The 12,500-nt window shown below is 36.8% G+C and overlaps 1 protein-coding gene across 14 annotated transcripts in view; it reads left to right on the top strand.

Annotated features, from left to right (window-relative positions):
• Positions 1-46: 46 nt before the first annotated feature.
• cd9b (CD9 molecule b) overlaps positions 47-12,500 on the top strand; it is an 18,385-nt gene continuing 5,931 nt past the window's right edge. For 13 of the 14 annotated variants that reach the window (XR_015775461.1, XR_015775464.1, XR_015775463.1 and 10 more), the window contains exons 1-2: positions 47-278; positions 11,755-11,857. Coding sequence is in view for 2 of the 14 variants with exons in the window: in XM_088072411.1 (XP_087928537.1) it covers positions 210-278; positions 11,755-11,857 (172 nt within the window). In the remaining 12 variants the exon portion in view is untranslated. Of the gene's footprint in view, positions 279-4,196; positions 4,410-11,754; positions 11,858-12,500 lie in introns of those variants that run through there. The other variant, XM_088072412.1, reaches the window with a different exon arrangement.

The raw sequence follows: 12,500 nt of genomic DNA, 5'->3' as shown, positions 1-12,500 counted from the left end.
CCTCCCATCACATCAGGCGCGAGGACACACAACTGCGTCTGCCGAGCGCGCGCTCTCTCCGGCCAATTGACGGAAGTGACCGAGCGGAGCCGAACCGAGCCGAACGCGACAGGTCCGAACCGAGCGCCTAAAACGGGACAAACGGGGACAGAAATTTAGAAATTTGACCGTTTTTCTCGACAAACAAACACCGTGAAAGTGTCGGCAGGATGACGGCTCTGAGCAGCTGGGAACTGTGCGTCAAATACGCCCTCTTCATCTTTAACTTCGTCTTCTGGGTGAGTTACAAAAATACAGATATTTACTGCTAAATATACAGCAAAGTGAGCTAGCTCCTTTTAAATGGGTGTAAACCGACGTGAATTTAATTTAAAGAAGGAGTTAGCTTCATTTGTTTACTTCCATTAACAAGAAATATGCGTATGTGTTTAATATCAGAGGTGGAATAAAACGTAGTACATTTCCTCAAGTACAGTTTTGAGGTACTTTATTTGAGTGTTTCCGTTTTATGCTCCTTTAACTCTTTGAAACCTGAGCAAGTTAGCATGAATAAATTTTAAAAAATAAATTAATAAAATAAAATTAAAACAATATAATAATAATAAATGCATTAATAATAATTATTATAATTTTGACGATAATGATGATGATAAAAGGTTACAAGAAAATAACATAAAAGGAAGCAAAAAGGATATCAAACAAAAACAAACAAGAAAATGACCTAAAATGTGCTGAAAATCAAGCAAATATATTTATATGTGTATTTATTTAGTTTATTATGATTTTTTAAAATATTTTAACATCAATATGAAATATTATAATTGTGAATATAGTTTTTGGGACAGGTGTGCAGTGGGGTAAACTGAAGAGAATTAAGATTAACCTTCATACTGACGGGCGTCAGTGCTCAAAAAGATTCTCTGCCATTAACCCTGACAGTCAGTATTTTAACGGCATATTAGGTGAAACATGAAACTTGTAATGTGGACAGCATCCAGCCGTATTCATCTAACAGCACATCCATTCAACTTTAAGATGATAGTGATAATGAAGGTTTTTTTGTTTATCATCAAAGTTATTCTTTAAAAATTGTCAAAAACTTTTAAAGAAATAAAAATTATTTTAAAAATTAAAAGATTTTTTTTTTTTTAATTGCCAGCAGTTTTTTTAAGAAAACTAAATGTTTTTATTATGAAACACCAAAAATAGTTAAAGAAAAAAAAATGCCCTTTTTTCAGTCATCAAAACCTTTTAAAGAAAAAAAAAAACCAAAACCTTCTTAAGAAAAAATATGCTAAATGTGAAAAAAAAGGGAAGAAACTCTACTACTGAAAAATAAAATAAAATAATAAATTCCCAACATTTTCTTTAAAACCCACCAAAATGTTTTCTTTAAAAATCTGCAATGAGAAAGACCCAAAAAGGAATATCTATGGAGAATGTAAAGTTTATAGTTAAAATTTCCTCAAAGTCATGGAAATGAAATGAAAATGGAATTGGTAAAACTGTGAATGAACCCTGTTATTAAGCAGTTTGTGCATTTGTTTATGTGCATACAGCTCCTTGGACACATGCTTGGGTATTTTTTACCTTTTTTTTTAACTTGCAGCAGTTTAGAAAAATTCAGATAAATCCCAGCAGGGGGCGCAACTAAGGTCAATGTGTCATAACAGGTCAGAGACAATCAGCTCTTTCACTTTTTTCTTCCGTTTGTGTGTTTCTTCCGTCACCTTGTTGTCCTTTTTCTTTTGTCCAGAGCTCACCCTCCTCCTTTTATTTCACTCCTTTTTGTGTTTTCCTCCCCGCTCTCACTTTTCTCTTCATCTCTGAATCTTTAGATTGTTTTCCACACAAAGCTCCGTCTGGAGATGCTCACAGATCTGACAGGTTGCAGCGTGAACAGCAACGTTACTGTCAAACCAAACCGAGGCAGACGGGGGGGCAGCGTGCAAACAAAGCCAGTGTTGTTGGTTTTACTGGGTCTACTGGGAGCGGCTCCAGTTACCTCCGAGAACAACATTGAACCCCAATCCCAGGGGAGCCTGTGTGTGAATACCAGGGTTCATATGGTCATGAAAAACCTGGAAAAGTCCTGGAATTTTGTTTCCCAAACCTGTAGAACAACACATGATGTGTCCAAGGTCCATCAGAAACTAGAAAATCACATTATTCTTTTTGTTTTTACAATTTATAGCTGTGATAAGTGCTTTTATATTTGGTGATACAAAATTACCAAAAATTTGAAAAGAAAAAAACTTTTTTTAAAGAAAACTTGTTCTTAAAAAATCTCCCCATAAATTTTAAAATAGAAAAAAAACATTGCTAGTTCTTTTTTAAGAGATTTAAAAAAAAGAAAAAAGAAAAAAGTCCTTTTTTTCAAAAAATCTGCAATATTTTTTGGCCAAAAATGTTTGAAGAAAAACAAAACATTTTATCTTGAAAAATGTCCAGAAACTTGCAAAGAAAAAAAATCACCCAATTATCACAAAAAAATTCAAATCACAAAAAAACATTAAAGAATAAAAATCTGCACAATTAAAAACAAACAAAAAAACATTGCCAACATGTTTTGAAGAAAAACATTGTTTCTTTAAAAATCTTCAAAAACTGTAAAAGAAAAAAAACCTGACAAACTGTTTTACTTCAATAATTGCCAAAAAATTTAAAGATTTCTTTTTCTTAAATATTCCCATGTTTTCTTTTGATAAATCAGCAGGAAAACAAACACAAAATGCAGCCGTTTAAAGCTGCGAGCCCCTCCACGACACCGGCTGTGTCTTTTTCTCAGGAAACGTCATAAACGTGGTCATCACTTTAGATATTGGAGTCATCTGATGTCATGAGTTGTGGAGAAATGTTGTTGAGTCACTGTGTCGTTGTTTCCTGCCGCTCGGACTATGAGGGCGTGCTGCTTCTCTCTCTGTCGTACGTGGTTGTAAATGAATATTTTGGGAGTTTTGAGGCAGGTTGAGGTTCCCGGGGCGCACGAAGTACATCCTCTGCTCGTCCTTTGTCTGAGCGTCGTTATTGGAGGTCGACTTGAAGTTTTGGGAGATTTCAGAAAGCAGCGTTCAGTTCAGTGTGGTGACGGGCGGCTGTTTGTGGCGGCTCCTCCTACAGTCGACCGACACCGTCACAGATCTGAATCACGGCCCTCCCTCCCGGATGAGGTCAGCGTTTGCTGTGCTCATTTTTAAGAAGTGCCTCCTTCATCTTCTGTCTGTGACGGACCGCACACACCGTGTGTTTACATGATAGTAGAAAAAGGTGAATTTTTGTGTCAGTGCGACTAAAACTGGACTTTTAAAATCCTGTAAATACATTAATGTGACTGAACATCAGGATTTCTGGAAGTCGCGCTAACACAGCCGGATAATTCGACAGGAGGTGGATTTCCTGCTGTGTTCACTAAAGAAAAAAGTCGGTTATTTTTCTATAAAAATCACCAGATATTTTTAAATAATTACAAAAAAGCCTTTTTTTTAAGAAAAAAAATATGCCTTCAGATTTGGAAGTTATGTTATCTCTACATATCGGCAAAACATTTCAAAAGATTTATTAAGAAAACATGCCGTTCAAACCTGAAGGCGAAGGCACGTGTTCTTTAAAAATCTTCAGTATAAAAACACAAAATAAAGCCTTTTAAAGGTGTTTTCCACTCTAAGGCTCCCATAATGTCTTTAAAAGTCACCAAACGAATTAATTTAAAAAATCACCAAAGAATTTAAAAAAATGCTAAAATATATTTTTCAAAATTAAAAATTGAAATTAAAATTAAAAAAAAAACTAAAACAGTTTCTCAAATTATAAAACAAATTACCAAAAATTTTTAAAGAAAAGAAAACAACCATGTTTTTTAAGTTGAACCATAAAAGTGATCAATAAATTATGACAGCTTTATCAATTAAAACTTTTTTTAAAAAAAAGAAAATATCCAGTAGCCCATTCACGAATCAATTGATAATCAGTTGATCAATTCATTTATTCTCACTATAAACCGGAGTGATTAACCTGCTGGTTAACTGCATTCAGCTGCCCGAAATTTACACCTCAAGGTCCTCAGTTTGAAAATCTCCTGGAGCAGATCTCACCTCCTGTCTCCTCCCTCACCTCCTGTCTCCTCCCTCACCTCCTGTCTCCTCCCTCACCTCCTGTCTCCTCCCTCACCTCCTGTCTCCTCCCCCTGACTTCCTAAGTATACCCAGGTGAGCTGAGCAGGGAGTGGCTCACAGAAGAAATCTTCTTGTTCTCACTTTGTCCTGTTTGTCTCACAAAGACGACGGTTTAAGTCAAGCTCAGAGGCGTCTCACGTTTGGATTTCCTTCATAGAAAGACTGTGCTGAACAGGAGCCATGGGGGCACTGCAGTGTATCAAATACCTGGTGTTTGTTTTCAACTTTCTCTTCTGGGTATGTAGTCAGAGACACACGGCCGGCTGCGGCTGATACGTGACACTCGTGGTGATTTCCTGCTGCTGTTTGAAGGCGTTTTGCTGCTTCCTCCATTAAGGGTTAAAACTGGTTTAAGTAACAAGAGAAGTGAACATGCGCTCAGTTGTTTTTAGTTTGAGGAGTTTGTGTGTTTGATTTGAAAGGCTGCTTAATTTGTGTTTTCTGGAGTGTAAATTTTGATTCAAACCAACTAATGAATCAATATTCGAAGAAAAAACAACCTTTTTTGGCCTGAAAATGCTCCTTGTGGTGAGAGTTACAGGTTGATTGTGTGAGTAAATTCACCTGCTGTGTGTGTGTGTGTGTGTGTGTGTGTGTGTGTGTGTGAGTGCGTGTGTGTGTGTGTGTGTGTGTGTGTGTGTGTGTGTGCGTGTGCGTGTGCGTGTGTGTGTGTGTGCACTCTGACAAAACAGTGCCTGGCATGATAGTAAAACACGTGGTGTTCCTTGCTGGAGGAACAAAATGTTTCCCACACAGTTTAATATAAACTGAATGTGAAATCTGCTGTTCTTCAGTGTTTGTATGGTCTTAATAATCCTGGAAAAGTCATGGAATTTACAAATGGCAATTTTTCAGGCCTGGAAAAATGTTGGAAAACTAAATATACCGTGTTTCACGAACCTGTTTAATAATACTTAATGTGTTCGAGGACTGTTGGACATTTGTGGGCCAGCAGGTTGGGAGGGTTTTCTTTAAAAATTACCAAAAACAGTTTTAGAATAAATAAAACAGCCATTTGTTAAATGAGACTTTTGTTTTTTCATTAAAAATCACCAAATATTTTGGAAGACAAAAAATGACCATCAAATTTTTTGCCAAAAAGTTTTAAAGAAAAAAAAGAGAAAAGATAGTCTTTAATCACCAAAAATTATTAAGGAAAAAAAAAAAAAAAAGTTTTTCTTTGAAAATCACCAAAAATTTGAAAAATACATCACCAAAAAAGTTCAAAGAAATAATTCACAGTATTGTTATTCAAAAATCACCCCCCCAAAAAATTTGAAGGAAAAAATGAATGGCCTTTAAAAAAAAAAAAAAAATTCACCAATAAATTTTAGGGAAATAAAGCAAACTTTTTCTTTTAAGAAAACAATGCATGTTTTCTTTTTTACAAAAAACAGCAGTAAAGTTAAAGTTAGATGCCCCTCCCCTAAAAACATAAGTGCTTGAAAAATGATTTGACATGCCTCCCCCTTTTTGCACCATATTATGTAGTAATGGAAAAGAACAGATGAAGAGTATTTGTGGTCGTTTCAGAGAATATTTGGTCATTAAGTCCTGGAAAAGTCCTGGAAATGTAGAGGTAAAAATGTGTGTGAACCCTGTTTAATCTCTGTGGTCTGTTTACGGCGTCAGAGGAACACACGGACTGTCGGTCTGTGTTTAATCACTGTTTTGACAGTCTTTGCTCTCAGGGCGATGCAAAGAGTGGCATCAACATCAGATTAAATTTATTTATTCTCAAACTCTCCTGGCTGCGCTGTAGACAGATCGGGCTCCTTGTGTCTGTGTCTAAAAGACTACATTTCCCACAAAGCCACAGAGGATATTTCCTTTACTAGAAACGTGTCTCGTTTGTGATGTTTGTGCACTTTCGTTGAAGCTTTTAAAAGCAGCACAACATCTCAGCAATAATTGACGAGGTTTTTGTGTTTGTGGTGCTGATGTTGCTGCAGAGTCGGAGGCGTCGGCCTTTAGGTAACAGCGTTTTTTTCCAGGACGATTAAACCAGCTCGTTGTTGCCTTGACGACACAAACACACAAACTGTCCTCAGAGGGTTTGCTGCACATTAACACCAATATCCATCCATCATTCAGGACTCACGCTTCCTGTTTTTCTCTTTTGAAACTTGAGCAAATTGCCAAGTTTTTAAAAGTGGCGATGAGCCACGTTAAAAGAAATGCCCTAAAAATGTTCAATAATTTTGTGAAAAATCAAATAATTAAAGAAAATGTAATTTAAAAAAAATAAAGAAAATAAAAATCTCAAGAAAGTGCTAAAAACAGATAATGTAATACATTTGTTTTTTTAGTTGTTTTTTTTTTCAGTAACAATTTTATATACAAAATAGAGAATTATACATTTGTCTGGACATTTTTGCCCTTGTTTTTTGATCATATCTAATTTTTGGATCATTACCTCATCAACTTTTCCTTGCAGCTTGAGGGACATTTCTCCCAAAGTTGCTGATTTTTTTCCTGTGAAAAAATATTTTCTTCTAGTTTCAGACATTTGAATGCACACAATGAAAACATTATGTCAAATGATAAACTAAATTAAGTCTCCATGGCCTCTTCGGCACTCCATGAATACCCGTAAGATAGAGAGAACTTTGTGTGTTTAGCAGGGCTGAATATTTGGCTTAAAATGACATTTGTGCAAATATGAGCAGCTCTGCAGGCCGCTGTATCAGCTGATGCATAAACAACGTGAACGCACAAAAAACATGCATGCGCCTTTTCTCAAACGGAAACTTTTATCTTTTTTATAATAATGTGCCTGCATGTTTGCGTACACACGGTTTAGTCAAGGATCTACAGTTTCATGTATCTGGCTCCAGACGTTACAGCACAGAGTGAATAAATATCTTTATTTTCAGCACACTTGTGTAGAAATTTGTCATGTCGTCTTGATGTTGCCTGTACTGAAATGAAAGATAAATGAAAGCAGCAGTAACAGCAGCGTAAAGTTTAAAAAGTGACAGTGGTGCACGTGCAGCCAGAGGATCAGTGTTGTTTGTAGTGTGTGTCTGTGGTTGCAGTGACGGAGGGCGTGCGCTCGTACTTCCTGTAAGATGCTGTGTGGTTGTGCAGGGCGGTCATGATGGAAAACGCAGGTCTGGATAAAAAACTTCTCCTCAGTCTATTAGTGTCAGATCTTATTGTGTTTGGAAGAAAGCAGCAGGTCAAACAGGGAGTGATCGCTTAGTGTGGCGTCTCTTAAAACAGTGAGACTCAACTTACGGCCCACAGGCCAAATCTGGCCCCTGATAGGGTCTCTGGTGGCCCCCCCAAATATTTTATAATTCACAATAAAAATAAAGTGATTGACTCTGTGAATAGTTTTTGTCCTTTTAGTCTCCATAAGGTGTCAGAGACATAAAACAGCATCAACATAGAGCTTGTTGATGAAAAAAAGAGCCAGAGGAGGACACAGCTGAGACACTGATGTCCTAAAATGCTAGAAATGTCCTATAATCAGAGAAATGTCCTGAAATCTTAAAACATCATAAAATATGAGGAACGTCCTAAAAGTAGAGAAAAATCCTAAAATCACAGAAACTTCCTAAACTCCTCAAAATGTCCTAAAATCTTAGAAAAATACTTAAATCCTGGAAACATACTGAAATCTGAGAAATGTCCTAAAATACTTGAAATGTGCTTAACTCCTAAAAACATGTAGGCCTATGGGGTTGCTGCGACTGGCCCCCGGCCCCCCGGTCATTTGACAGAAGTGGCCCCCGGGCAGATCAGGGTGTTTGTGCTGCAGAGCGGCTCCTGGCTGTCTGAGGACTGCGTGTCGTGTGCAGATATAAAAAAATAAAGGTGAAGAGTTTGGGGCTCAGCTCAGAGCTCCGTGTGCTTCCTGCGTGTTTTAGAATAAAATGTTGAAATGTGTGATTTTTCATTTGTAAGATTCCTGTGAAAATGTGAAAGAACAGGTTTCACCAGACGGGTCACTCCCAGTTCACCGTCCCCTGAGCAGGCGTCCGTCACCGCTGGTGTCACGGTGGGAAAGTCAGAAAGATGAGAGAGATTAAAGTTCGAAGAGCCAGCGGAAAATCTTTGTTAGTTAATTTCACCCGCAGCAAAGTCACGTTCATGATGACACCGACAAAACCGCCCAGTCCACGCGCGACGTTACGCTGTGTTCACTTTAACCGCTGCAACGTACTGCGGCTGCAATAATTCATCAAATAGATCTTAACTTCTAAATTTAATGTCAAATAATTTGATGATTAATTCATTGATTTAGATCATTTTTATGAATGAAGTCAAAATCCTCTGATTCCAGCTAGTTAACCCTTTGAAACTTGGAGCGACAAAGGTTTTGTTGTGCTGCGTTCAGATGCTTTTCAAAAAAACACAAACTGCAAGAAATCAGAAAAGGTGACAAGAAAATGACTTAAATTATTTTTTTTTAAAGAGAGAAAGAAGTTAGTTAATTCGTCACTTTTTATGTATAATGTTTTCTGGTGTCTGTGACCGTAAAGTGATTACTTTTGTGTTGTGGATTAAAAAAAGACATTTGAGCAGTAAAGAGATTATTAGAAATTGTCAAAAAAATCTATAAATGTGTGTCTGTGTGTGTATATAGTTGTATTTTTAGCAGTTTCTTAAGGTCAATTTTTTGTTTATTTCTGTTTTTTTATGTTTCTCCTTTTTTAGTTTTTGCTTATTTTCAGGTAATAATTCTCTTGAAAATGTTTAATAATTTCTTGCTTCTTTTGGGGGGCGCGTTTGTTAAGTTGCTCATTGCCTTCTTTCCATGTTTTTGAAAGTTGAGGTAATTTTTCTTAGGTTTTAAAGGGTTAATAATGAGTAAAAAAAAATTAACCCAGCAGTTAGTGTTGACTTTCCACGTTGTGCTCTGTGTGTGTGAACTGCAGGTTCAGTGTGCACATGCACACTGAATGTACTGTGATATATCTGAAAGCGTGTTGTTAGTGTACATTGAACACGGCTTTAGATCGACTGCAGAGTCGCAGTAAGTCTCAGCTGGACAGAAGTGAAGCAGTTTGAAGCTGCGTGTGACGGTCGTGATGGACGACGAGGCGTGTCTCCGTCTGAACTCAGAGTTTAGTCACAGTTTACGGAGTCGTGCTGACTGATCTGTAGGTGTGACCGAGAGTCGAATTAGACCGTAAAGACTTTTTTTGCCTCAAGGACTCTCACTCTAAAGAGAGTTGGTTGTTAACTTGTACTGTATCGGGATGTTTCATCACATTCAAGTCACAGATATTTATATTCCTTAAGAGGAATTTAAAATTCTGGTTCAGCTGTCCCGGACAGTCCCATATTTCTGTGTTCGGTAACATTGAGGATATTATTTAAAGACTTCTAATGATGATTTACTTTTAAGTCAGCTCCTGAGAGTCATGCTTTGTGACAGTTTGGTACAGTGCTCTAAATACTACAGTACCCATAAGCCTCAGCTGCTGTTGCAGTGGAGAAGAAACTACAGTGACTGTGTGAATCAGAAAAATAGAGAATTTTAAAAAGTAATGGAATTTGTAAATAGCAATTTCCAGGTCTGGAAAAGTTTTGTAAAAACTAAATATACACCCTGACAATTTTCTGAAAAGTTATGGAATTTTGTTTCACAAACCTGTATAATAACACATAAAATCACCCAAAAATTTTAAAGAAAGAAAGAAAAAAAATTGCCAAAATTATTTCTTTAAAAGGCACCAAACAATTTGATAGAAAAATAAATTACCTTTTTTTTTTAAATCAACAGTTAAAATAAAAATGCATTCCAAACATCTTTCCTTCAAAAAAATGACCCAAAGTTTTTAAAGAAAAATGTATTTATTTTTTAAATCATCAGAAAAAGAAAGAAAAAATTGCCCTCCAAACACCTTAAAAATAACCCCAAAGAAAAATAATGAACAAATGAGTTTAAAGCGCCCAAATTTTGTAAAGAAAAAGTGACATCAATTTTTTTAATGCAAAAACATGCCCTCCAAACCAGCTGCAACCATGTTTTCTTTTTTTAAAAATGGTAGTAAAATAAATTTAAGATACAATCATATTTACTTAACATGGTCCCCACCTCAGTGCTTAAAACATTATTTGACATGCCTTCCCCTTTGCCTTTCTGTAGTTTTACAGCATTTTTCTATTAACAGTCAATAAAAACAAGTTAGTGACGAAAATTCAGCTGCTGGTTCATCACAGATGGTGTGTGTGCACGCTGGTGTGTTGGTGTGTGTGCACGCTGGTGTGTTGGTGTGTGTGCACGCTGGTGTGTTGGTGTGTGTGCACGTTGTTGTGAGTCACAGTCATCAGACGGCAGCAGGAGGCGTCCTGAGGACGTGTTGGGACACAGTGCTGACAGGGAGCTGGAAGCCTCGTCTCAGGCGTTTGTGTGTCCTGTTGCACAACAACGCCGACGTCAGCGGCGTGCGGCGGGATGTGACGGGAGATATTTGGGTGGTGAAAAAGTGTTGATGTAAACTTGAGTTTAGTGGTTGCTGAGGAGATAGTGAGTCAAGTCTGAGGGTCATTACTGCAGTGAACACACACACACACACACACACACACACACGTCTGCTCTCAGGGTTATTGACTTAATAACGTGTTCATGAGTTCTGGATACGTGATCGTGAATAAACTCAGTTTTTAAGTTTTCAGTGTTTTTCCAAAATAAGAGAATCACAAAACACTACAAAATAAATACACCAAAAAATAAAATCTACCGTCTCATTGTGGTGAACATTTTTCTTTCATTCAGAAACCTTTAAGAAGTTTGTCATTTACACGGTAAAAACACAGCGGTTTATACTATACCGTGATATTCCTAAAATGCCAGTCTCCCGTCACGCAAAACGATAAGAAAACTAGATAAGAATAATACAATTAGTTTTATTAGAAAATGCAAATGAATCATTTGAAACCTGGATCGAGGTCGCTTTTCTGCTGCGTTCAGGCGCCTTCACAAACATTTAAACCTTTGAAATTATCGTCCTTTTTGTCGTCCTCTTTGTTATCTTCGTTTTTTCCATCTTCCTCGTCTTCTTCTTGTCTTATTATTCATATTCTTATTTTCATTTATTACCATTTTCTATTAGATTCTTACGAATCGTTTTTGATAATTTTGGGGGTAATGTCTTGCGCACTGACTCTGCCTGTTTTCCATGTTTGTTTGTTTTTTGGGAAATCAAACCAGTTTTCTCAGGTTTCTGAGGGTTAAGCAACACTGAAACAAATGTAAATGTGGCTGAGCTGATGTTGATGGGCCGGTTTTTAAGAAAAGCTGCTGGCTGATCAGGTTCCTCTGGTCGGGTTTGGTGTGTACCCTCAGAGAGTTCGGTGCTGATTCGGGACGTAGCTGTTTGACCTGAAATTATAATGTGGATTAATATGTGAACAGTTGTCTTAAAATATGTGATTTAATTGAATTTAATGAAATTTTTATTTATTTATTTTATTTTATTTTATTTTATTTTATTTTATTTTATTTTATTTTATTTTTTTAATTTTATTTAATTTTATTTTATTTTATTTTAATGCATCATAAATACCCTGTCTAAAGTTCACAGTTGTGGATATGATTTTTGGGTTTTTTTGTTTGTCTCTGTAGCTGGCGGGCACTGCGGTGCTGGCTGTGGGCCTCTGGCTGCGTTTTGACTCAAGGACGGCCGGACTGTTTGAGGGACAGGACTCGCCGACCGTCTTCTTCACCGGTGAGTCCTCTGATGTCACACTGCTGTCTCTAAAACTGCACCCAGACGACGATAACTGAGGCGGTGTTTGGGCTGAGTAATTGGAATAGTTTATTTGGATGTGTTAACTCTTCTGATCCTGACCTCCCCTCCACCATTCATTAACTAATAAATCTGCACATGCTTCCTTATTTAGACATAACTCATGAATACATAAATAAATTGATATGAAACATATATTTACAAAATCTTCATTGTTCACAAATGTAAAAAAAAATGCCTTCAGTTTCAAAATAAAATACATAAAAGGCATAAAAGACATGCCCTAAGAACATAAAAACATTCAAAAAATCCTGACAGCAATACATTTCATGTTTACAATTATTTCATATATATTGTAACATATTTTGTAATATATTTTTTGATGCTGTTTTATGTCTCTGACACCTCCATCACGTCCATCACTTTATGTTTAGTGTTAATTAGAAAACAGTTGGGGGACCACCTGGCACCAGATTTGTCCCGCGGGCTGTAAGTTGCGTATCACAGGGTTAAACATTTGGACTGTTGTCTTCAGTTCTGCACCACAAAAAAAGCCTCCAGATGTTTTTTTTGTCCCAGCTTTGTGAAAATAAGTCTTTAACGTGTGTTTGTCTTCTCTCGG

The sequence above is a fragment of the Plectropomus leopardus genome, chromosome 22 (genome assembly GCF_026936395.1).
Source record: "Plectropomus leopardus strain MGB_pleo_1.0 chromosome 22, ASM2693639v1, whole genome shotgun sequence".
NCBI classification, from domain to species: Eukaryota; Metazoa; Chordata; class Actinopteri; order Perciformes; family Serranidae; genus Plectropomus; species Plectropomus leopardus.
The sequence above is the reverse complement of the archived record's forward strand: the minus strand, read 5'-3'. Positions and strand labels throughout refer to the sequence as shown.